Genomic DNA, 25,417 nt, shown 5'->3' on the forward strand with positions numbered 1-25,417 from the left:
GAGTGTTTAGCTATCACCCTCTCTTCATTATTAGAAATAACTGTGCCTTGATGTTGCAATGACTTCCCACCCCCAGCTTCATGTTGCTGCTACTTGTAAGGGATAGAGAAACACGTAACAGTACAATTTGCACATAATACTAAACTGAAATCCAAGCACTTAGACCTTTTATTTGGGGTGTTCTACAACAAAGAATGTAAATCAATCTAAGAGGCAAATTTTATGGTATACTAGCTTAATCCTTGAACGTACAAGACTTCCATACTGTAATATAAAAACTTGGATCTAAGTTCCTGAGCAGATAAATGGGGACTTCATGGATAGTTTTTAAAAAAAAAATTAAATGTGCAAAATAAAAAGTTACAATTGCTAAAAGCATCCAGCACATTTATTTGGGAAGGAGAATTCTTGGCTTTAGCTTTGCATTTGGTACTGAATTATTTCATTATAGTACATATAAGGTATTTGGTTACAGCCTTACTCATAGTCCAATTAAACTGAAGCACTTACATTTAAACCAATATTTTTAGTTTCCTTAGGGAACAAAATCCAGCAAAATAGCCAGTTTGGTACTAGTTGTTTTGTCTAATTTATTTGGGTATCACTTTACTAAGCAGCTGTCACAGTTAAAGCAAGGTAACTGAGCACCATTAGATAATGTTACCTTGCTGTTGGTCTCAACAAAAAACAAACAAACAAAAAATGTCAATATGCTATAGTTTAGCCACGTAATTCCCAGTCAAACTAAGTATAGTGCAGGTAAGGAACAAGGCAAATGGCTCAGTAAATATGTGGGAATACATACTTTAAATCTTCATTTTTTATAAAATCCAAAAATAAATAGAAATTCTGTGAAATTCTATTTCTTAAAATACTGCTTTTCCCATGGCACATCTCCAGCATAAGACATTTTAGGCAAGACTGGTTTTGAGAAGGCAAATGCTAAATCAGTATTATAAGCATTTCTCCCACACAACTTTCTCTGGATGAAAGACTATTTTTACATTTTGACATCACAGAAATGAATGAATTTTTTTTAAAAAAATGAATTGATGTTTAGTGCAAGTAAAATAAAATCAATCTAATCAAGTTAAATGATAAGGTAACATGTGTTTTCATGAGATTTTTGAGCACAATGTGATGTTCTAAAAAAAATTCATTGATAATAGATACTTATGATTTTTCTTCCTTCCACTAATGTAGGCACAGAACACAACACTTGCAGATGAATTAGTGAGGCAGATTATTTTTCAAAATGATTTAAAAAACAGGTTGAGATAGGCTTTGTCTGCTGTTGCATATAAACAGTTCATTTGACCTATTGGTAAGTTTTTGAAATAGTAAATTGCCTGCAAAATTGGTATACCAGAGTTGGAACTTAAATGAATGTAATGACAATAAATGTATTCCTATTTCCAACCTCCAGATGTCTGAGCAGCTTATATTCCATCTTTAAAACATTAAAATTAAAATTACAGTACCCACCATCATAAGAATACTGTTTTGTATATCTATAGTACATGCCCCAGCCTGTGGATAATCGAAGTAAATAGGTAATAATACTAAGTTTGCACATTGTCTTCCAAGAAGCAGAACAAAGATCTTGGACAAGCATAAAATTGGTCAAGAAAAATGTTCACACCAGCTGGCACAGAAGAGATCAGAATTCTTTGCTTTTTACCATCCCATAGGCTTCATACAGCTTGTACAGAAGCTCCTTTTTCTCTTTCTCTATCAAGAAGCTGGACTTCGCTGCATTTATATTCTGTAAAAGGAAGAATAAACTTGAAGGTGTGCCTGATTATATTCAGAAAATATTGTATTCCACTAATGTTTGCTGTACTGCTATTTTAAATGAACAGTTGACAATGATGATTCTTAGTGTTACACTTTTATCTTTGAAAATGAAAAGTATGTGTTTTCACAGAAGTCTAAAACGGAATTAACAAATTTAAGGATGTCGCAGATGGGGTTTGAAAGCATGCCCCCTTTCCACATAAAGCTCATATGAGGTTGCGCAAATACTGAGAAATGTATATATATATATATAAATATAAGGCCACATGCTGCAGATTTGACTGCTTTTATATTGGTACAAAGCAAGTAAGTAACCTAGTATAAACTTATAGACTGGCAGGGTTCTTCAGTATCCAGCGTGTTGTTCTTCTGTTATTGCTATCATTTAAGCAATTAGAGATTTGCTGGCAGCAGCCCGAAACAATAGAAAGTTTGAAAGTCCTATTATTCAGTGGAACACTCAAAGACTGCAGTAATGCAATCTAATCACTCAGTGACAGTGCTGACATGGGATATTAAACCACAAACTTCCCAACCATATTTTAGCCTAACATGTTGCACAATCCCTACCCATATGTTTATAGTTCAATGTGTTGTGCCAACCCAGAAAATTGAGTTAACTGGTTAAATCAAAGTTAAGATAAGGGAAGGTGTTAACGAGTTACATCTTGTAATTTTGAAAGCAATTTAATTGGGGCCAGACCTAGCCTTTCATCCATTGTAGAAACCCATGCAAATTGTAAAAAGCCATGAATGATGCTGTATAAATAACTAATTTTCTTGCTGAAAAAAATAATCCAATATACCAAAACAAAACATTTGTGAATATGCACAGATTTATCAGAAATAAGATATTATTGCTCTAAAGGAACAAAAATCTGAATGGTTAGCAAAATGGAAAAACAGAAAATCAATGAAAAAATTTTAAGGAAGAAAAAAAAAATCCCAACCCACCTATCAAGTGAAAAGATAGGGACAATGACAACAATGAAGTATATTATGTTCTGAAATTAACAAGAGACAATAGCATGTTAATGAGCCTACTGTTTTCATAATTTTCTTAGCCTTAATTTCTTAATTAATTCCTTCTGTTCTCCACAGAAAGCTCTTGATGTAACCACCATGTTTGGTGCCCATATTACCATTTCTAGAACCTTTGAAAAGATTAACCATGTCTACACCCATAATTTCAATTTACTTGGAAGATTTTACTTTAACAGAAACAGATCAAAACAAGCTGTACATTACTGGAAGGACAAAGTATTACCAATATACAAATGCAGACCAACCTACCAATCTCTTGAATTCCTCTTCGGTAAAGTTCATGGAGTCCCGAGCTATTTTGTAATCTGTGTCAATTGTGGAGTTGAAAATGAGTGGATCATCTGTGTTCAAGGAATAATTTGCACCATCCTTCATAAATCTGGAAAGACAAAAATAAAAATGTTAAAGTGATTTATCATCCATGGATATTGCAAATTCAAAGAGTAATACAAAGAAACCAAAAGTGAGCTGTAGAATGATTTATTTGAAATAGTTATAGTAATAGCAACAAAACTTACCTTATTACGGGATGTTTACAGAAGGTGGTTTTACATGCTCCGGTGAGATAACTAGACCAAGGACAGAGCTATATATTTAAGCAGAGAAAAAATAGAGACTCAATATAGATTTCCTTTAAATGTTTATGTGAATATTTATTAAAATAATAATTGAAAATGCACATCAGAGTTTTTTTCCATAAATAAGCTCATACAGCTGAGAGTAATTCCATCTGTAAGGCCAAATAATCCATCTGTCTTGTTCATCATTAAATATTGTGCTTATGAAGTTACCTGAACCACTTCATGTAAAATGTATGCTGGAACTAAAAAATGCACACGATACACTTATTAATGTGTACCTCTGCAGTCAGTTTCTACAGACCCTTCACAGAAAGATTATGGAACAAACCACACCTATCTAACTAAGAATCAACTGTTGTGAGTTATAAAGAGAACAGTTATTAAATCCAGATAAAAATAGTTACTTCAAAGGTCTGAGTCCATTCAGACACAGACCAAGGACCAAATTTGCCAAAAGAGCTCATTTACAGTTTCTAAAATGCAATAGTATGAATGTGACAGCCATCTTATCATTCTAGTTATGGTTATGACGACTCTAGCATATGGATTTGTCTCTTGGTATCAAGATTTAGAGACTGATACTCCTAAGTAATGTCTCCAAAACCAAAACAATAAGACTTGAAATGTTTAGAGTACAGATTTTTCTTTTTTAAATATTGTTTCATTGGATTATTATGGTTTTTCTTTCTTTAAAAGCTGAGCAGTCAGGTTTACACATTGGACAGTATATTTATAATTTGCATCATGACAACTAAGAATCAGGCTTGTATTGTGTATATCATATTCTAGAGGTGACGGACTCCTCCCTGGGGGAGCTGGGTGTGTTGATGACCGACAGGAAGCTCTGGCGTGGGCTGGCCCATGAAGTCACGAAGAGTCGGAAGCGACTGAACGAATAAACAACAACAACAATTGTGTATATCTCATAATGCACAGTTGCATTCACAAATTTAGACACCCCCTGCCAAGTTGTACGCTTCAGTGTATCCCTAAATGAACAGGAGCTGACACAACCTCTACATAATACTGTACAGAATTAAATGCAACATCCTGTCTATGCAATTGTGTTCATGTGGCTAACTGCAGGCCTAACAAATCAATCACCTTTTGGGACCTTATTAAAAACTTTTTAGTTAAAAAAGACAGTGAATCAACATGGAGCAGTGTACAAATTTCTCCATTTGCCATTTTCACTATTTTCTTATTTTGAATCTGTGAACGACCAAAAATGAATAGTAAGTATTCCAATTTGTTGAAAGATGATGAGTTCGAAGTTGTAACATGTAGAGGTTGTATCAGCTTCTGTTCACTTAGGGATTCACTGAAACATATAACTTGACTGGGAGCGCCTAAACCTTTGCATGCAACTGTAAATACTAGTTAAAATAGTTGGTTTTACACAGAATTTCCACAACCATAACCACAATTCTGACTTCCATCAAAAAGGAGAGTCATTTCAGCATTACAGACTTAGAAGTCTCCTTTTTTAGGAAGACTCGTGATATGAATGGTGTACTGCAACAAAAATTTCATACTAATTCAGGGTAAAAGCACAAGATTTTATTTAAAAGTTCCCCATTCAAGCTCCAGCATTTCCAAGAAAGGCAGGGAAACAGCACAGAAAAGCAGATTGATTAGTGTTCTGACTCAGTAAAAGGCAGTTTTCTACTTTTCTTTATCCTTAAAGGTTGTTAAGGATATAGATACAGAGATTTGCAGCCTGAAAGATATTCCATTACCTCAAAATGTATATTTTGTTTCAACAACTGTTTGTAAAGCTGTTCATCGTCAAAGATGTGATAGCCATGGCCAATTCGTTCTGCCTTAAGGATGTTGACTGCCTATAATGACATAAAGGAGAAAATATGAAGAAATGACTTACACAGATTGTCACTTACACAATTGGCACATCAATCCTAAAACAGCAAAGTTAGATGGTACTAATTAATTAATATAGTCCATATTATTTAATGTATATCTAGCACAATGTGATAAAATCAAGTACAGTGCACATAAATTTACAACATTTCAAGAGAGTAGAGTTCAGGAATACATGGTCATTCCTTGGATTTACACATTACTTCCTTCTATTGTGATTTCCATGCATATTTTTTTCTGACCAAACCTCAATTTCTCTTATGCAGGAATTAACAAACCATAGAGTTTATACTCCAGACCAGAACCTCAAACCATTTTCACACAAACCACTTAAGAGAAAGCACAGTAAAGCTTGATTAGTTTAGAACTAAGGGAAATCATTAACTGATTTCAGGAAAAGGTCAACATTGTAGGGAGTGGAGATCTCTCTCTGTCTGTGCCAGTAGGACTTGGACATTTATAGCTTGCTTTGTCCTGTGCAGCTGGATCTTTTCTAGTTCATATTTAGACAGAAAAGAATTGAGCTACAGTGTTCTGTAACTGAATACACTTTTAATAACAAAAAATGATGGCAGATTTTGTGGCAAATATCTTACATTGTTTGCAGTGTGACCCTAGAAAGTCAGAATATATTACTTGATTTTTTTTTTAAAAAGCAGGATTTTAATAGAAACTAGAATTATGGAAGGAAAGGAAAAGAGATGAGGATGAAGGGGTACTATTTGATTAAAGATTAAGAAACAATTTGGGACCAAGATTGAATTTACTGGAGGACAAGAAGTTTTGCAAAAATATCCTAATTATTGCTGCTATATAAATCACCAAAGGACTTTTTAAATTACCTCTTCTTACCTGTTACCTCTTCTAAAATGAACTGGAAACAAACTTGTTTTTTGTGAGCATTACTCACAGGTTTTTACAATTTTCTACATTAGTTCTACCTAGCAGCTTTCCTGATGACCTCCAAGTTTATTGTTCTATGGTACAATTTTTTACCTCTTTGATGACCTGGGATTTTCCAACCTCTCCAGCATGAACAGTCCGATGAATACCACATCTTTCAGCTTCCTGAGCACCAGAAAATAGAAACTGCGATTAGCAATTGTTAAAGAAGGCAACACATTTTTGAAGAAGTTATCTGCTATTTCATATTCCGTTGGTGGTAAACATGGAATTGTACAAACAAATAAATCCTCCTTAGAATTGTTTTTGCTCTTAAAGATGAAAAAGTGATTATCAAAATGAATGCAAAGCTCCGGATGTTGACATTTTTAGCTGAGTTACACACGTTCATATATACAAATATACATATACATGGTGTACCAAATGTAAGATTCTAAATTTGGATAGTTCATGTCAGAAAATATCAACACATTTGAATGGAAAAGAAAGAAGAATTATATTATTATTTAGTACTTTGGGGAATTAAAAAAAGATAAAAAATAACATGTGATTCAACTTTTTTCTACAGGAACTGAACAAGAGGAGAGGGATATTGCATGCCATGAAATCCAAAGAAAAATAAGAGTTTATGTCAAGGAAGTGTTTTTGAAAGGATGGCTGTCTCACCCTGAATAATCTTTCCTGGAAGAGCCTGGCCAATGAGAAGTATAGTAGGTTACTCCAAAGGTGGGAAAGGAGTTTTGAATAAAAAACCTCTACCCCTCCCAGTTCAATAGATTAGGTTTGTCCTAGGTTCATACTGATGATACATACTATGGCTATGCAGTACATACTATGGCTATGCAGACTTGGAAAAGGAAGAGGAATCCATTCATTAAGGATAATGTAACTCTAAAACAGCAGAGCTTTTTTCAGGCTCAGCAGAAATCTAAGAAAAGTCAGTCTGTTTTAAGGAACAGAAGGGAGTGAAGTCATGTGAGAGCCAAAGGATTTCTTCCAAATCATTTTTAAAGCAAGCACAGCCCTAATACAAATCAGTAATAGGCATAACTAATAATATAAGTGAAGTCTAAAACAGAGGAGCAACCTCATAAATCCTTTCCTCAGCGTTTTAACCAGAGATCTTTCAATTTGTGGTTGAAAGTTTGCTTGCAACTGAAATCTGGATATTGTATTCCAGTGTTACGCATGGGAAGTAGACATTTTGATCTGAACGCATGATTTGGGAACATTAAATGTTGTTGAAAAATAAGAGCATGATTGGTTCTGAACTACCTCCTTGCAGTGAACCACAGGCTGATTTTCTCTATAAAAACTGAACGTACTTCATATGCTTTTCGATGTTCTGGGCAGGTCTCAGCAATTATTGATTCATCTCCAGCTAAGTCTATAGCAACCACTGAATCATTCCGATACTTCTTACACAGTTCCACTACTTCTGGTGACCAGCCTGGAAAGAAAAGCATAAATAAGGGTCGAAACTGATTTTTTTTTCTTTTTGGCAGAACCCGAGGTCTTGCTTAAATAAGACTTGTAATCATTAATCAACAATGGTTATAAATAAGTGACACTTTTCTTTTGTTGACTTTCCCTTTGACAAGACTTCTGTGGAGATCAAGTAGACGTTGTAGATAACAGAACAGCCACAAGGAATTGTAATGTTTAAAATATATTTATTTCTGATTGCTTTTTGTCACTTCAGTATGTTTATTGAAACTTCTAGAAGGATTTGAGGACTCTCCATAAACTACAGTGTGTTACAGTGTAAAAGGACTGCCTTGCACCAAAAGCAAGCTTTCTTATCCTTCATGACCAATGATAGGAGTCCTAAAAATATAAAGGTAATTGGGACCAGAAATTCTGTTGCTAATTGATGCAGTTGTAAAGTGTGATGTCACATGACTGCGCTGACTTACGACAGCAGTTCTGGCACTTCCAGTTGCTGTCATAAGGCAAATCCCACGCAGTCACAGCATCCCACAGTCTTGTGATCACCATTTGTGATCCTGCCAGCTTCCCCGTTGACTTTGCTTATAGGAAGCTGGCAGTGAAGGTCGCAAATGGTGACCACATGACTGTGGGATGCTACAACATTGTAATTGCGAGCTGGTTGCTCAGCACCCAAATCGCTATCACGTCACTGCGGGGACACTGCAACGGTGCAATAAGTACCCCTCGTTCAGCCCTGTCGTAACTTCAAACAATCACTGAACGAGTGGGCATTAAGTGAGGATTACTTGTATAGCATATGCTTTCAGGGCCATAAAATTATCAAATAGATAAAATATTAGTCTCTATCTTACAGATGTGGGAAAAAATCTGTTCACATTTTGGTGAGGGGGAAAAGGCCATATTGTATGTGGGAACATGTTGCACATTTTTAGGTGGGTCGTACATTTTGAGGGAAATTGGGAGATTATTTTTTTGTTGATGTTTAATTGTAGTGTGCCTATTTAAGGACTTAACCACGATTTCCATGTTCCCCATCATTAGTCATCAGGAAACATGGTAAGAGGGGCTTCCAAGGGTCACAAAAAAGACTCAAGGGTTGCTTACAGCCCTGAAACTGCAGGTTGCCCATCCCATGCTAGAGGGTTATGTTTGTTTCTTTGTTTGTACACTGCCACAAACCACACAGTCCCTATGTTCGGGAGAATCAAGATAACCTAACAGAGAATAAATGTTGCTGTGCAGTAACGTTAATTATATAAAACAATATTTAAGCTATTAATTTGGTTGCTATTTTACTACTTCCTAAAATTTCTAGCTAGGCAATTGTTCAAAGAAAGCGTACCATAAAAACCAAGGAAACTGAGATTCAGAATTGTGAACACTTTTTTGCATGCTATGTAAGTTTGGTGCATACAGGATAGAGTCAAAAAGGTGTTCTATCAATCGAAGCGAATATTTGTAGCTCAGGGTTGACCTGTGGAGTCCTTGGTGCTCTCTGAGCCTGGTTGTTTTCTTGCAGACGTTTCACTGAAGATGTTGCCTAGTCTGTCAATGAAACGTCTGCAAGAAAACAACAAGGCTCAGAGAGCACCAAGGACTCCACAAGTGTTCTATCAATTACAAACAGTTTGTGTATCCAAGCATATGCACTGTTGTCAAAACTAAACTTTTCCTCCACTGAAAGGCTATTCATGTGTGAAGATGTTTTATATATAGTCTTTAAAATAACAAATTTATCTTTTCTCACATCATTTAATCTTCAGTTAAAAAATTATTTCACCAATACTCTGAAACAGAAGCCAACAAATTAACAGAACAGTTTATATGATGGCTAATTATAAAAGAAAAAAAATGCTTCACAGAGTAATGTGGCCAGTATAAACTACAGACCTTTTATGACATTTCACTGTACAAATGAAAAGGAATACTTTACTTCTAGAGAAATAATTATTTGAGCTGGAGTTCACTAGAAAATATTCCCTCAAGAAAACATTTCTGGGGATTTTACCACATTCTACTACAGAAAAATGTAATACTTATTGGTCAATTGCAGTTCTTTTATGCTGGTATGATTAGCCATTTTTTCAAGTTTGGGTATTGCATTATGAAATTTTACTTTTATCTCATCTAGGGATAAATAATTATTCTTTGACAAATTACAGAAGGATTTAAATCTGAAGAGTCAATGTGAGGAGGCAGGAAGATAGGGAAGAAAACACAGAGAGCAGAACCACCAGTGAGCTGTTATACATTACTTGGCATGTGGCGCATGCAGCATAGAATAGACCTGGCTTTGATGTTGAAAGCCTTTTCTCCAGCTTTTAATCCTCGATTAACAAGGCTAACCACTTCATCTGGAGTAAGGTCTCCCCTGTGTAAAACAAATAATCATTTTATTATAGATTATATCATTAATTATTAAGAAATTGTTTATTAACTTATTAATACATAATAAGCAAGTAGTAATCATAATTATTAATATTAGTTGGATTAATTTGGTAATTTAATTATTAGATTATTAGACTATTCACTGTTCCCATCACCACTGTCAAACAAAGGAGGAAGAGATAAAGAATGGTTCATAATTACATTGCCAGTCCTTCCAGGGTCAAATTTATTTTACCATCCTCTTGTTTATTGATACATTGCTTACAAATTTTTGTATTTACTAAATTGCTATTTTCATAACTATGGAACTGAAGGTTTATTTAAGCTTTCTTATTATAGGGTAAATAGTTTCTTTTCTACTTGGAGATGGCATTCACTGCTTCTGCAGATAAGCTAATTAGCATGAAAATATAGCATGCCAGGCTATCCTGGCAGCAATTTACAGCCATCAGGTGCAGTAAATCTTCTAGACTCCTTCAACAATTCATGAAGTTCTCCTACAAAACTGTTTTGAAATACAGTATAAGTTTGCAGTAAGTTGTCAAACAATGCTTCAATTCCATCTAAACAAATTAAGTGCTGTAAAACAATCCAGGAGAGTCAACCTATGTGTAACAGCCAAAACTACTGTTAGAGATGGGGGTGGGTAGCAGATAATGCTCTTGCTTTAAACTTTGGCCCCTTCCTTGAGCAAATGCTAATTACTGCTAGACTGCTATGACTGCTTCTGACAAAATGGATGCAATATTCAGAACAAGAGATACTAGTAAGTTGGATATATTTTTCAGAGTAACTGTAGAAAAGATATATCAAAAACACATAGAATACATCGATGTTTCTCTTCTGGGATATAGGGCAGGCTTGTAAAAAGATTGCAGCCCTACATCCCAAAAGAGAAACATCAATGTATTCTATGTATTCTTTAAATACAAAACTGTTAGATTTTATATTCAGAAACTGACACTGGGCTGCAATCCTGTAATGTATTATTTTGACTGGACTAGTGAAGGGAGGGCAACTTTTTCCATCAGGTCCTACTTTTTTGCAGGTGGGGGGAACTGTAAAAACCATGGTGCAGAGAGTTGAAAATCTTGGGTGTCTTTTCAGCTCAGGGGTTTTAAAAGTTCAATATAGATACAGTAAATGTCAGGGAGATTTGACTTATTTGGATCCCTTGAAGGGCAAAAGAAAAAAAAAGGCACACAACTAAATATCAGAGCTTTCACCTCCAAATTTTACCAATATAATCTGGGAATGCTCTTGAGGCTGCAAAACTTATACTGTCAGGATGGGCAGTCTGCCCATCTGCTGAACTATAAGTAGAACTTACATAGTTGAATTGTAACATTTGATGATGCTTATGTTTATCTTTTACTTTGACACTTTATGTTTTTAATTACTGCATTTTTGTCTTGAATAGTTTTAAGGGGTGGAAGAGCATTTAAATAAAATAAACAATAATAATAAACCAAGGTAGCTGACAATTATTGGGATGCACATTGAAATGATTACTTTGTGCTTTTGATGACTTCAGAGCTTCTATACTGGATGTTTACCCTCTAGATTAGATTGTACCAATTGCACAGTGCAGTTGTAAACCCAAATGAAATTTTCTGAAGTAATCTTTAAAACAGAAGATAATCTAACCTGGACAACTACAACTAGATAATTGGCTATCTTTATTTCTTCATTAACTACAAGTCCACTTTATTTTGAAACATACAATGTAAAGTACAGTTAGAGCTCCAACAGAATTGGTTACAACAGTGATCCCACAAAGCGAGATACTTTAATTGAAGCATGAACCAGTTATAGCCTTAAGAGTGCCTCTGATTTCAACTGGACAGTGAAGCAACAAAACACCTCCCAGTGATATAACAACATATTAACAACACAATATCATGCATGGATACATGGAACTATATCTGGTAGGTTTTACACTTTAAAAAATATTCACAAGATTGGAGCCTAAAACGCTCAGTCTTAGTTGCATTGTGTTTGTATTTTTTTGTCATTCTCTACAAAATGATAAAACAAATAAACTATGCAAATCATTGTTAATCAGAGCCTCAGTACTACACCAGAAGAACAAAATAGTAAAGAAATGTCCACTTTTTTAGTGAGCAAAGTAATGTATACTACACTGATCTCTTATATGGCATGAACAATTAAAAGATATGCAGAGTTGTTACACTGTCAACATCACTACTGCATGTGCACTTAATGCAGATATGCCATTAGTTACAAAATCACATATCCACTGACATCCAAAAGTACTTAATCATTCCTCTTAGAATACTATAATTTATACCTTTTTACTTGTGTTTCCTGGGGTGTGGACTTCAACTCCCAGACTTCTTAGCAATTGCCATACTAGCTGAGGAATTCTGGGAGGTGAAGAACATTAGGAAGTTGCCAAGAAAAGGAAGTACCGCCTTATACATTTAAAAAAATTACTCACTTTTTTTGATCCCATGGAATAGGATGTACTCCACAATTGGCGAGGAGATGAGGGCTGTACCTCACCTCAACATAGATCATACCCTCCTTTGCTTTCATTTCCACAAACTCATAAGCAATTCTTTCCACAGCTTCTCGGTCACCTCTGCAAATATAAAAGCTTGTTTTATAATAGTTTTGGCTAATTCCGAGTCTGTAAAACATGGATCTGCAGAGCTGTAAGAGTAAGTGGTTCCAGGAGACAAAGTTCTAAGCTCTAGCAACATACTGTTTACAACTCTGATCTGTCCTCAGTAATAAACAAACAAACAAACATTCTGGCTGTTCAAAAAAAGTTTGGTGGCATATAAAAAAGATTGTACAAAAATATCAAGCACATTCTGATTCAGATCCAGTCCCCAGAATGTGATGTAATAAGCTATATTTATCAAAATAATGCATGGAAAATACTTTCCTTATTTGAACTTGAACTAAGTAGATTCTGTTAAAGGGGAAGTTCAGAATATTTAAATTTCCAGTTAGCTAAAGAATGGAATCTTTCCAGTCCTTTTTGCATCCAAGTCAAATAATTTTACTCTAATATATTCACAGGTCTTCTGTAGATAGGATTGAGGAAAAGTAGTTTTAGCTGTAGCTGTGCAAAGGAGCAACACACAATCAGGAGTTACTGGATATGGTCCCTGAATCAGTTCTGATCTGGAACCAGCACTTTTTGTACTTGCCAATGTACACCTACTATTCATCAAAATCTGTCACTCATGATTGCTTAAATTCTAAGAATGGTGTCCATAATCTGTTTTAAATTAGTACATCGGAAAAAACGATAAGCCAACAAGGTCAGCACAAAACCAAGCAACTTATGGAATGCCAAGAGGTTTATGGCCCCCAAAGAAATAAGCCACTCGTTCTTTCCAGTTTTTAAGTACTTTGGCTCATCTAGTTCATTATTAGTATTTGTACCCAGTGCTTGTGTTAGTTCAGATATAACCAAATACATGGCTTTGACCTGTTTGTATGAGATTCACAGTCATGTGTTTCCTCTTTCATCTCCTTTCTCCCCTCCATTTCTCATCTTAGGTCTGGGTTCTCAAAAAGTCATAGTTTGTCTATTGTAAACTAGGAACAAAACCTAGGTTTCAGCAAACATCTGCCCCATACAGATGAAACAGACTATAATTAACTGAAAATCATGATACAAGTCTGTATCAGGGCAAAACTGAAAAATGCAACCCAAAAGACATTGTTTGATGTTCTATCTAATTTGATTCAATACAGACAGACTAACTTTTATCAAAATGCTACTTTTCCTACCCACTAGTCTTGCCAGTCCTTCATTTTGTTCTTAATCTGTGAATGAATTAATTTAACAAAGCCTGCCTTTCTACTCTGGATTTTCATCTTCAAACCCCCATCCACCCACCAAGATTGTCTTAAACTTTATAGCGTATGAATGCTAAATTCAACACTAAGAAATAATTGCAAATTACAAAGAGCACAGAAGGATTCAAATGCCATGGAAGCTTCAGATAGAAAATGCAAAAATGTACAGTCTTTACTGAATTAATTTATTCAATAAAAACTGCAAATCCTCACAACTTCACCTCCAACAGAAAAGTATACCTGAGTAAGTATGGGGAGCATTCTAAATGTCTGAAATGCTGTCTATCAGGCAAGATGGTGCTCTCAACAGATTTTGGACTTTGAATCCATCAACCCCAGCCAGCCTGATCAAAGATAAAGATTGTGAAGATTAAAGTCCAAATATCTGGAGGACACCAGATGGCCTATTCCTGCTGTATATACATGCCAAGCATATTTTTCTGTTTGCTACCCATTTTTGTAATTATATCTTCTAGCAAGAATAAAATGCTACAATATGCACTTTGGAGCCAAGCTTTAATCTGCTGTTCTACTGTACCTGCTATATGAATTGATATGTACATGGACTTAAGCCAAGAACCCAAGTTGTTGAACATTCACTGCCCACATTGGAATCCAGTCCATCCAGAGGTGATAGCAGTATTCCATTGTCACTCCAATGGAATTGCTATCACTGGATATGTACTGACAGATGTGAACCAGTAACTCCAATTCTCGTTAACCTCAACCCCCCCAACAATATTCACCCACTTTCCTAAAACAACACAACACAGATAAAAATGCCATGTAAGACAAACTTTTCACATTGGCAATCCCTATGGTAGGCTTCATAACAATGCAGCTAAGTATAATAATTCCGACTTGTCATCCAATTATAACCTCTAATATTCCAGTTGCCAAGTATTACATTGCCAAGTATTACATTACATTGTAATGTAAAAATGTAGACTACCTTCATCTGGGAACCCAGTACTGCAAATAGCCAATTATGGACCAAAATTTAATTAATCCCAAACCTAAAAATGCAAACAATTTGTTTACAGGAGGATATTCCTCCAGTGATACAAATTCGGAGATTATACACCTTAAAGCAAAAAACTTTGTAAGGAGCAGGCATGCAATTCTTTTTAAGACTGCAATGATCTCAAGATCAGAGCAAGTTGTGCTGACTGCACATTATGCTGATCTCAATAAATCTCTTGTGACAGCAGTTCTAGAAGTGCCACAGGGCTTCAAGAACTGGATAAGTTTCACATGTCATTAGAAACTGTTCTGCTTACTTAGGGATTGGTAAGCATAGAGGGTTACCATTTACCAGTAAATCATGTACATTAGATTGGTACTTTCTCAGTTGGAATAATGTCATTGATCTTTAAGCAGCCTTACAAATTTATTTGTGTGTGTGTGTGTGTGTGTGTGTGTGTGTGTGTGAGAGAGAGAGAGAGAGAGAGAGAGAGAGAGAGAGAGAGAGAGAGAGAGAGAGAGAGAGAGAGAGAGAGAGAAAATGCATGAATACTAATACGTAACACACCCATAAACGTATATGAACAAGGGCAGGGAATAAAAAAGGATAAATATGACATAACAGATTGCTGAGCTGACAAAATGAATTAATAGCAGTTCTAAGATACTGAAAAAAGATTTCACAATCCGTAAATTGGAACAAATTAATTCACTTACGCAATTGCTGGCATGTACAAAGCAAACTTTGAAAGAAAGCCAGTGAGATTGAGTGGCGTATCATAACTAATATGTTGTAGAAGGCCTTCTTCGGTATCCGCAGGGAGACGTATTCCTCTTTTCCTAGAAATTTTACAAAATGTGTATATCAACTGCTGAAATTAATTTTGGGTTACTTTTGAACAGAATCATTTCTTTTGTGTGTGCATGTGCTGATAAAGAAACCTACTAGTCAGATAGCCCTGGATAACTGTTAGATACTAAAGTTTAACGTATCCCTAGCTAACTTCTAACTTTAAAAATGAAACATCCAATAAAGTACATATTTCCTTTCTTGGTGTAAAGTTGCTGATAAACTATATTCCTGCACATCAGATGTTTCCTGACTCTTACTTCTAATTCTATTGTCCCATTTCCTTAGGCCATAGAAACCAGTGCCTTGGTAAACAAGCATCTTACTATTGACTCACAAACAGGAATTTCTTATGCAACAGCATCAATTTCCATTGGAATGGTAACTTTTTAGTTACTGAAGTTACATTGTTATGCAACAGGTCCTATTGGGATATGAGCCCTGTTCTTACTGTTTTCCATCTTTCTAGCAATTTGTCATAATTTTGTCATACAGTCTGTTTTATTCACAAATGCCCTCTAGCTTTTAAACAGATTTTCATGTTCAGAGGCTTTGAAACAATCAGATATGGTGGAGGGGTCAAGCCCTAATTTTTTGTGCCCTTCCCTTTCCTGACTTTCAGATTTCTCCATCTGTCTTACTGGGGATCAAGTCTGAGAAAGTGATAGAAGGGATGATGCATACAGTGGGAACCGTGATGTTACAACTGTGTTACCCACTTTCAAGCAGGGGCATACAGTTGAGCAAATGTGGATATTTATTTATTTATTTTGTATGGCATAGCAGAATGCAGCATTGTGGATATGACTGCACCATTAATTTACTTCCTGAAATAAAACCTGCTTGTTCTAGAATAGCTATGTGGAATATTTATTTTGAAATTCACAAATCAACAGAATTATAAAAGTCAAAATCTTTCACATTTTAAATATAAATGGAATAATTGAGAAACAGTCTGCAAACAATACTGATTAATGATATGGTACCAATGGAAAAACTACCAATGGCATGGTATTTTCAAAAAAAGAGGACCCAAAGTTATTCACTTACTTGCCAAAGTATAGAATAGTTTCTGCTTTAATGGCTCCATCCAAGTGGACATGAAGTTCTACCTGCAACAGAGATGAAAAGTTATATAAAGCTATTGTAAATGGCACAGTAGCCCTCTAATTTACACATCCAGGTGTGCTTTTTCACTCTCTTATAACAGATGTGCTCTCTACCCCCCCCCCTTGTCAAAATGCAAGCAATTTTAAATCTTGATGAAAATTCAAATCAGCATGTGAAACAACATAGGAAATTTCAGGTTCAAAACAAAACAACAATAAAAAACAAGACTGACTTAGATACACATAAATTGCCTTGCTTGTGTTGAGGTGTTTCGAACAGAGGCTGATGACTCTCCATGACTATTTCTTATATGGCAAAAATAATACGTACCCAAAGATATTAGCAGCACATATATCCTGTGAAAGATCTTTGTATCCAATATATTATTTTTATTTAATGCATTTTTAATCCTCTGAGGAACTCAAGGTAATATATGTGATCTAAACTTCATTCTTACAATAACTTTGTGAAGTACCTGATCACTAGACCAAGAAGATACATCTCCCCATAGCTGATCCTGTAATTAAGGAATCAAGCTACCATATTTTCCTATCTGGCACCTTGTACTAATGTAAAGAAAGCTGTATTGACATACATTATTCACAAAATGTCTTTTTCCCTCCTTTCTTTATTGATTCATCATTGATGCACAGAGTACTTGCAGACTAGAGAAAAAACTGATGAACATCCAATCTAGATGAATTCATTTTTTTCCTATTATTAAAGTATATTAGTTTCCCATATGATAGCAGCAAGAAACCTCTACAAAGCAGGAGTAGTAATGATAGAAATTATTTTTCATAGCAATGACAAAGACATAATAAAATGTACAGAATTCAGAATTATAAAAGAAGCTTTCTGGGGAAAAAATCCTGTGTCTGTAGATCTCAGATTAACATATACAAATCAGAACTTTTATTTGTCATGTCATAAGAATAAAGAGACTTTCCAAAAAATAAAAAGTATATAAAGTTAAAAAGAAAAAAATATGCAAAATGAACTGAATATTGCATGTATGTATGTATGTCAGTAACTCTATTGACTTTGGTAAAATAGTTGAGACATGCAATGTTTAATGGACTGCATTTAAGAAAACTGCCCTTTTTCAGAAAGTCATTCTGAGACTTCCTAATGATTTTCTTTCAAATACTCTTGCATTTGAATAGTACGACAAATATACAAGGATTTAAAAAAAGTAGAATGTCAAAATATGTACGCATGTAAGAAAAAGGAAGAAATGGCAGCACATTTCACAGAGCATTCACAAGTGCTACTGAAGAAAACTACTTTCTCTGTGATAAATTGTGTGTAGAGAAAAATGTAGCATGCCTATGACACAAGCAGTACCTTGACACTCCTGGGTGGCCTGCAACAAATTAGGAAAAAAGTTATGCATATATTGCATTTCATAGTAAATGAATGGGCCTTTTGGAATATTGAGTGAATAGGAACTTAGGGTCATGTTTTTTCAGATCACCAAATAAAAACTTGCTCTACTGTAGTTGTTGTTTTTTTGCCATTCAATTGTGTCTGATCCTCAGTGACTGCCTGGACTAGTCCCTGCAGTTTTATTGGCAAGATTTCAGAAGTTGTTTGCCATTGCCTCCTTCCCAGGGCTAAGAGATAGTGACTGGCCCAAGGTCACCCAGCCACTTTCGTGCCTAAGGTGGGACTAGAACTCACAGTCTCCTGGTGTCTAAGCCTGTTGCTTTAACCACTAGACCAAACTGGCACTAATTATAGCTACCAGCAAATAGTAAGCAATTTCTTGAATTTACTAGAATTACATGGAATTATCACTAGGCTTTCCAGCTTGTTGCTATCTCCTATCTGAAACTTCTACCAACTTCTGCACTGAATTGCAGTGATAATCAAATCTCCTCATATGAATGAGATTTGCTTTGAGTTTCTTTACAGTTATATCTAATAGAATACCCTACTAAATTGTTTACTTCACAGAGATCCATAACACCTCATACATTAAGCTGTACATAGCTTACTGAAAATTATCATTATTCTTTCCAAAACTGACTTAAATTTTTAATCATTGTTACTATCAGCTTCCAAACTCACCAACCACTTGCCTCTGCTTCCTGATGCTATTATAAAAATAGCATCTGAGTTTCAAGACTTGGAAAATATTATTATTTCTTCAAGAAGGTGTAATTCTCTAGCCTCTTATCCTTGAATAATATCTTCTTGCACTACAAACAATTTAAAAACAAAAGTGGCTCACAAGAGGAAAAGGAGGCCAAAGCCTATCAAATTTCTTCTCTGACTCCATAAAGTTTCTGTTATGAAGTCATTTTATGGGATAAGCTGCACAGCTCATTATGGATCTTTGAACAACTTTCTCTTATATTGTAAACAAGTCAACATTCTCCAGGGTAACTAATTAACCCTCTTCTGTTTCCTCTTGGACAGGAGAGGGCTAATGAGGCCAGAATAACAAAATCTATTAATTAGTAGTCCAATGCAGAAGTACCAGATATATCAATCTGTTATAAAAATTACATGACATTCGTTTCCCCACCCTAATTATTCTAAGTGAAGGAAACAAAGAGGATGCTGCGGCATGGACAAGAAAGACTAAGAGCTGGATTTTGGGCTGTGCAAGGTAATGGCTTCCTGGTTTCATCTGAATGGACCTTTGCTACTGTACTGTTTAAACTGTACTTTTAGTTGCTATATTGTACTGCAGCATCCAGACTGGAGGAATTTATTTAGGTCTGTCCTCCAGATTGTTAAATCTTGAAAACAACAGACACTCCTACCATTACACCCTACTATTGAATCAAGTTCTGTATTTCAAAAGTAGCTTTGATCAAGCTAATTTATACATCCCATACAATACTTAGCATGATCCTATATGTAATTCTTTCCTGAACTTCAGTGCTCTACAATGTTGCTGGATAAGCTCCTGCCAAGCACAGTAAGCAGAGACGCTATAGAGCAGTGTTTCTCAACCTTGGCAACTTTAAGATGTGTGGACTTCAACTCCCAGCATTCCCCAGCCAGTGTCAATACAAGCTGGCTGGGGAATTCTGGGAGTTGGTCCACACTTCTTAAAGTTGCCAAGGTTGAGAAACACTGTTATAGAGTCACTGAAGACTGAAGCATTCCCCTTAAAGTTGACATGGCTCAAACACTTGAAGGGAACACTTGAAGATCAAGCTTTTTCAACAGCCCTAAGAAATGGTGATATATGCTGATTTGTACTGATGCTTCCCTGATCTGGTGTTTTTTCTTCTTATCGTTGGCTATGTTTATGCCTGTTTTAAATTGTTTTTTAATGCTGTATGTCACCTACAGTAGCTTCAGCAATTGCAGTGGCTAATAAATTAAGACAATCAGGTGTTCTTTACACCTTATGAAATAAAAGCAGGTATGTAAAATCATCCCCTAGTTTTGCTTGATACTGGAACTCTCTTGCCAAAACAATATCATCTTGAATTCAGAATTCCTGTGAGCTGAGTTCTGCTAACGGGAGAATGTCAACGTTGCAATGGGAATTTCACATTCTCCTTTCAACCTCATTTCTCAGAAACTGCTGTTGGGACTTGGAGATACTTTGGAAAGGTAAAGAAGATAATGTGGGAACTGTAAGAAAAAGGGGAAATTGGGGGGAAAAGTCTACTTTTCCCTTATTCAGAAGGAGTTCCACTACATCCCAGTTCTTTCTACAGACAAAAGGGATCCTTTGTTTGCAGAACATACACTCAAAACACAATTGAGAGTTAATGGTCTTTTGCACTGATCAGCACTGAAAAAGTCTCCAATGTTTAAGATGGAATTTGGGACAAAAAACAAAGTCTCTGCTTAGAGAAATGTAAAGAATGAACAGGACTGCAGGGTGAAATAAGGGCAGACAGATACTAGGGAATTGTGATTCCTTTTCTTCTCCCACAAATCAATGCTTGTTTGTATTAAAATCACCAGAATAAAACTTTCACAATCTGTGCTACATGCTGCACGCTTAACATTTTAAGAAGGTCAGTTTTATAACTGAAACAACTGCCCATTTTTAATACAAGTTTGAAAGTTTCAATATATGATTTTCATGATTCAGTTGCTGGCAGTGAACAAATCTTTCAATGAACCAATATGGGGCCAAGAATTAATAACATGCTTAGATCTTATGTTTATATCCGGAGGTGTAACTGCGGATCACATGCACAAAGGGGTGAGGCTTCAATCTATGGTAGCACCCATCATTTTAGCCTCTTCACTCCATGCCCAGTCAGACTGCAAGGGATACCAATGTCTGAAATCTGCTCTGGGCATATACTGATTATCAAGAATTTTCTAGCTGATGTTACTGAATCTGTGTGAGACAGTATTTGTTTGCTTCCAGGGCACATAGGCAACCACAAGGACAAGTCCATGTAATTTTCGGGCAACATTTTCGGAAGTGGTTTGCCACTGACTTGCTCCTAGGGCAGAGAGAGAGGGTGATTTGCCCAAAGTTGCCCAGCTGGCTTCTGTACCTAAGGCAGAACTTGAGTTTCCCTGTTCCTAGTTCAGTATTTTAACCACTATTCTAGTCCTCCCAGAATAGCTAAATCCATAACTTGGGTTAAAACAGATAAAATCAATATAACAGATCATGCATTTCATAAGGCATTAAATCACAAAAATAAAATCTATTTTTTAACTTTATTACTCCTTATTATTGCAAGCCAGATTATATAGATAACTTCTTTCTGCCATAATATAAAATCTTAAAGCCCAGAATGTTCTCTCATTCAAAATTAAACAAGGAATATGTCAGAGCTAAAACTCATTTATGAAACTGAGATATTCTTGATTTTTGTTAATAATTCCATTTGTTTCACAAGAACCTTTTTGAATATATATAAGCAGGTTCCGTCCAGCAAATGGTTTCAGCCTTATCAGTAATGCATTACATGGATTAGATCCATATATTTGGCAAAGAAACATATAATGTTCAGTTATGCATATAAAGCTTTGAGCCATGTACCCATACAGTAGTTTAGGAGTACAGTTACAGAAGCTGCTAAACTATACACATGCACCCAACTATGGGTGTACAGTATTTATACTGTGAAATGTAAATGCAAAAATCCTTACACACACACGTTTTCTAAATGTCTAGTCATTCAGGTAATATCACTGGCCAAAAAGAGTTCAGCTTTCCCCAAAAGTGAATTCTTAACACTTGCCATTCACTTGCATTTTTCTGACAAGGCCAGAAAAGATAAAGTCAACCCTCACTCCAGGTGACTTCAACACCCCACTCTTGGCAACAGTGCGCAATATCCTTCTGTGATTTTTTTTTTTAACTTCCTAGTCTAACCTATAACCATGAAATTTCCTAGTGGTCTCCCATACAAAACTGACCATAACCAGCTTCAGTTTAGGAGCATACCCAAGATCATCTAGACCTTGCCACCTGGCTGGACAAAGGCTAGAGATCACAAAGACAAGACTTCAATTAAACAGATGCAGAACTACTGAATTAACAACTAAGAAACTGCAGCAGAGTAAAATGATGGATAGCTGTGGGAAGGAAGAGACAGAAGAAAGATAAAAGAGGCAATAAAGACAGGAAAGAGATGAAGTGTCAAAGGGTGAAATATAAAATGTAAGTAACTCAAGATCTAATTAAGGCAGGATGAGATAGCAGCAATCTTATGGCGCTGTGTCAAAAGGATGGGAAACCACGAGTTAGGTTGGCACGACTGGGTGCAATCTGGATTACCTGTTTCAGACATTACGACCCTTGAGCTGCATTTTCTGGCCATCAATAAGTGGCTGGGAAGGGGCTGATCAGGAACGAGGGAAATACATGGCGGGAAGGAGCCCCTCGGAGGTGGGGAGTGGACCGAGGCAGGGGAAGCGACGGCAGCTGAAGCAGTTCTCCAATTACAAGGAACCAAGCCCCCGGCGCGCTCCGACCCAAGAAGTCACCGGAGGGCAGAAGGGGAGGCGCCCCGGCTTCAAGGGAGGACTAGCGCGGGTCTCGGCGGGCGTCAGCCCTTCCAACTCCCCGCTGAAGAAGGAGCGACTCCTCGGCGTCCGGGGAGAGGCGCCCGGCCAGACCGCGCACCAGCTGCTCACTCACCTTGGGCTTATCGAAAACAGGAGGGCTGCACTCCATGCCGCCGCCGCCGCCGCCGCCGCCTGCTGCTGTGTTAGTCAGGACTTTGGCGGCTGCACCGGCCCGTCCTGTCAGGCTCCTGCAGGGCTAGCTCCGCCCAGCCCCAGCGGTCGCTTTCGAGGCCCGCCCGCCGGGTGTCTCTCCGAGAGCTGCAAGCGCGGTTGGGGTGAGAATGGTCTCCGCGCTCTTGCTTCCCCGCCAAGAGGGGTTGTCCCAATTCCAGGCTCAGCCAAGGCTGGATTGCTGCTGGGCAGATTAAAGTTGTAGCTGTGCATGCACGGGGGTGTGTTTTGGGTGTGTGTGTGTGAGAGAGAAGGAGGCAGACGGAGGAACTTTAGGGCTGAATTCGAGGCAGGGCTTTAAGAAGATAAGAGGAACGCAAAATAATGGTAAAGGAACGAGGGTTGCCCTGATGGGCACGTGTTGGAGCTCATAAGTCTCACCAGGGATCCCATCCAGCAATGCGGTGGATAATATTAGAGTAGACCTCGTGGTTTCAAGCATTCAGTGGTCCTGGGGAATAAGCACCATTTGGGTTCAGGGAAGAATTACCTATTTTAAAAACTAGAAATTAAAACAGAACAGTATCTGAAACTATGCAGGTGACCTAATGACTATTTTGCCCAAGCAAAGGGCTCTTATTCATCCTGGTGTTCCAGTAAGAATTGGGTTTTTAAATTAATTCTGTTCCTACAAATGTCACGCTAAAAAAATTATTTATTTATTTATTTATCAAATTATTTGACATAAAATCTTGCAGGGCGGAGAAGTGTAAGACACTAATGTTACTGAAAGCATTCTACAAGTATGTCACTTGTCCAGGTACCAGCTGAACAGGTTTAAATTAATCTTTGTACACAACTCAAAATGAAGTGTTTGAATTATATATTATGCAGTGCATTTAGTACATAAAAAGTAGTACTCTTGAACAGACAGCCGAGAATGTAAAAAGTGATTAACTCCACTATTAACTGCTGTCTACAAGCTTGTGTCATAGGGCTTTGACATACAATGTGTAAATAAAATGGAGAGTACTTCAACTGACTCAAAATTATAAATTGCCTTTAGTGGGTTTTTCAATATTACATTGGAATACTCCTCCGGTTACTCATTCTCTGTGTTAGTAAGATGTAATAATGGTGATGTTGCTATTGTCAGAGTTACATGACCTTTGTGTTAATTATACAGCTCTATAAAAAGTCTTGATATTTATAAAGTTTTGTATCTCTGCTTGTCACTGTTTATTTTATACTGTTATTTAACTTATGTGTAAATAGATTCTAGTCTCTAGATTAAAATGTCTCTTCAAGAATATGCTGCTGTTTGTCTGCTGAGTCACCCTAGGGCCTCTCCCCATGTGCAGCTAAGAACAGCATAGTCATGTTCTGGCAACCTCTAAAGTCATCCTTAGCTATACAGTACCAGAATTAAAATAGTATTTTCCCCCATTCTGACACCAACCAAAGGTAGCCTCCGCATATGCAAGACCTGTTAGGCATTTCACCCATTTCCTTGATGAGAAGTCGGGAAATTGGCTGGGAACAAAGGCAATAAAAGCAAGATAGGGATTAGTAATAGGAGAGCAGATTTCATGCCTATCAAATTGTGTGCTGACTCAAGGGATTTGTAAATAGCCTTGTAAATTCATAAGGCATTATACCTTCCATTAGAGCAGAAGTAAGTTGGAAACTCAAGATATTGCTGAAATATAGGTTCCAATGCCCCAAACCATATGCTCAATGGTAAAGGATACTGGGAGTTGTAGTTCAACTAGATCTGGAGAGCCATAGATTACTTATCCATACATTAGAGTTTTAGGAGACACATATCTAGTGTCGGCTTTATCATGCAGGCAAGCCAGATCTTGGTATTCACCAGTTTGGGAGCTCTGTCTTCTTCATGTCCAACATGGCTCACTATAGTTGAGATATCAATTCATGACAGAAGCAATCATATTCAGAAACAGAATTGTTCCATGTCCCCATGCATTCCCCTGTTTTCTTTTCCTATTGTCTTTATGCAAATGTATTCATGCAAATCTGTATTAATACATAAATTAATGCAAAACTCTCATGTTTGCTACATTACAATTTGCAGCGAGGTCTGAAGTAGCCTTTTTTGGAGTTTGGAACTAGCACCAAACCATTGTTTAATATAAATGGTGTATATTCACAGTGACATACTGCCTTGTCTGAAAGGTCCTTTCAAATATTATGGCCATTAATAGAACAATCCTTCATATTATGCATAACTTCCTTTAAAAGTTATTTTAGCCCATGAAAATAATGAGATTATTGAGACCGTGAAATTCATGATTATTTTGTCTGTTCTCAATCTTTTGCAAATCAGTTTTATTCTGTGATGTAACTCCAAGTTACTAGTATTGTGAGACTGGAGGAAGAAACTATTTATTTACAAAACAATTGTTTGTAAACCTCATATGCCCCCCCTTTTTTCAATTATAAAATACCAAAAGTTTTAGCTTTCCTG

The 25,417-nt window shown here is 36.5% G+C and overlaps 1 protein-coding gene across 2 annotated transcripts; it reads right to left on the reverse strand.

Moving 5' to 3' along the window:
- Window positions 1-523: 523 nt before the first annotated feature.
- ADA (adenosine deaminase) lies at window positions 524-23,009 on the reverse strand. Of its 2 annotated transcripts, XM_063297128.1 has the most exons (12): window positions 22,892-23,009; window positions 16,747-16,808; window positions 15,564-15,686; window positions 12,505-12,648; window positions 9,911-10,026; window positions 7,529-7,653; window positions 6,297-6,368; window positions 5,162-5,263; window positions 3,360-3,427; window positions 3,091-3,220; window positions 2,752-2,801; window positions 1,659-1,765 (listed from the first exon to the last, which is right to left on the reverse strand). In XM_063297128.1, exons 1-12 carry the CDS (start codon window positions 22,925-22,927, stop codon window positions 1,759-1,761), a joined length of 1,035 nt encoding a protein of 344 aa, XP_063153198.1. In that variant the 5' UTR covers window positions 22,928-23,009; the 3' UTR covers window positions 1,659-1,758. The 2 variants fall into 2 exon arrangements, with proteins under 2 accessions (XP_063153197.1, XP_063153198.1); XM_063297127.1 differs by lacking the exon at window positions 2,752-2,801 and having other exon boundaries at window positions 524-1,765; window positions 22,892-22,994.
- Window positions 23,010-25,417: the final 2,408 nt, after the last annotated feature.

Source organism: Candoia aspera, chromosome 3 (assembly GCF_035149785.1).
Source record: "Candoia aspera isolate rCanAsp1 chromosome 3, rCanAsp1.hap2, whole genome shotgun sequence".
Taxonomy (NCBI): domain Eukaryota; kingdom Metazoa; phylum Chordata; class Lepidosauria; order Squamata; family Boidae; genus Candoia; species Candoia aspera.

Coding starts and splice junctions, on each gene's coding strand:
- ADA (XM_063297127.1), bottom strand. CDS start 22,927: ATGGAGTGCAGCCCTCCTGTTTTCGATAAGCCCAAG. Junction 10,027..12,504: donor ATTCCATGGGATCAAAAAAA/GTGAGTAATTTT, acceptor TGTTTTACACAG/GGGAGACCTTACTCCAGATG. Junction 6,369..7,528: donor AACATCGAAAAGCATATGAA/GTACGTTCAGTT, acceptor TCTGGTGCTCAG/GAAGCTGAAAGATGTGGTAT.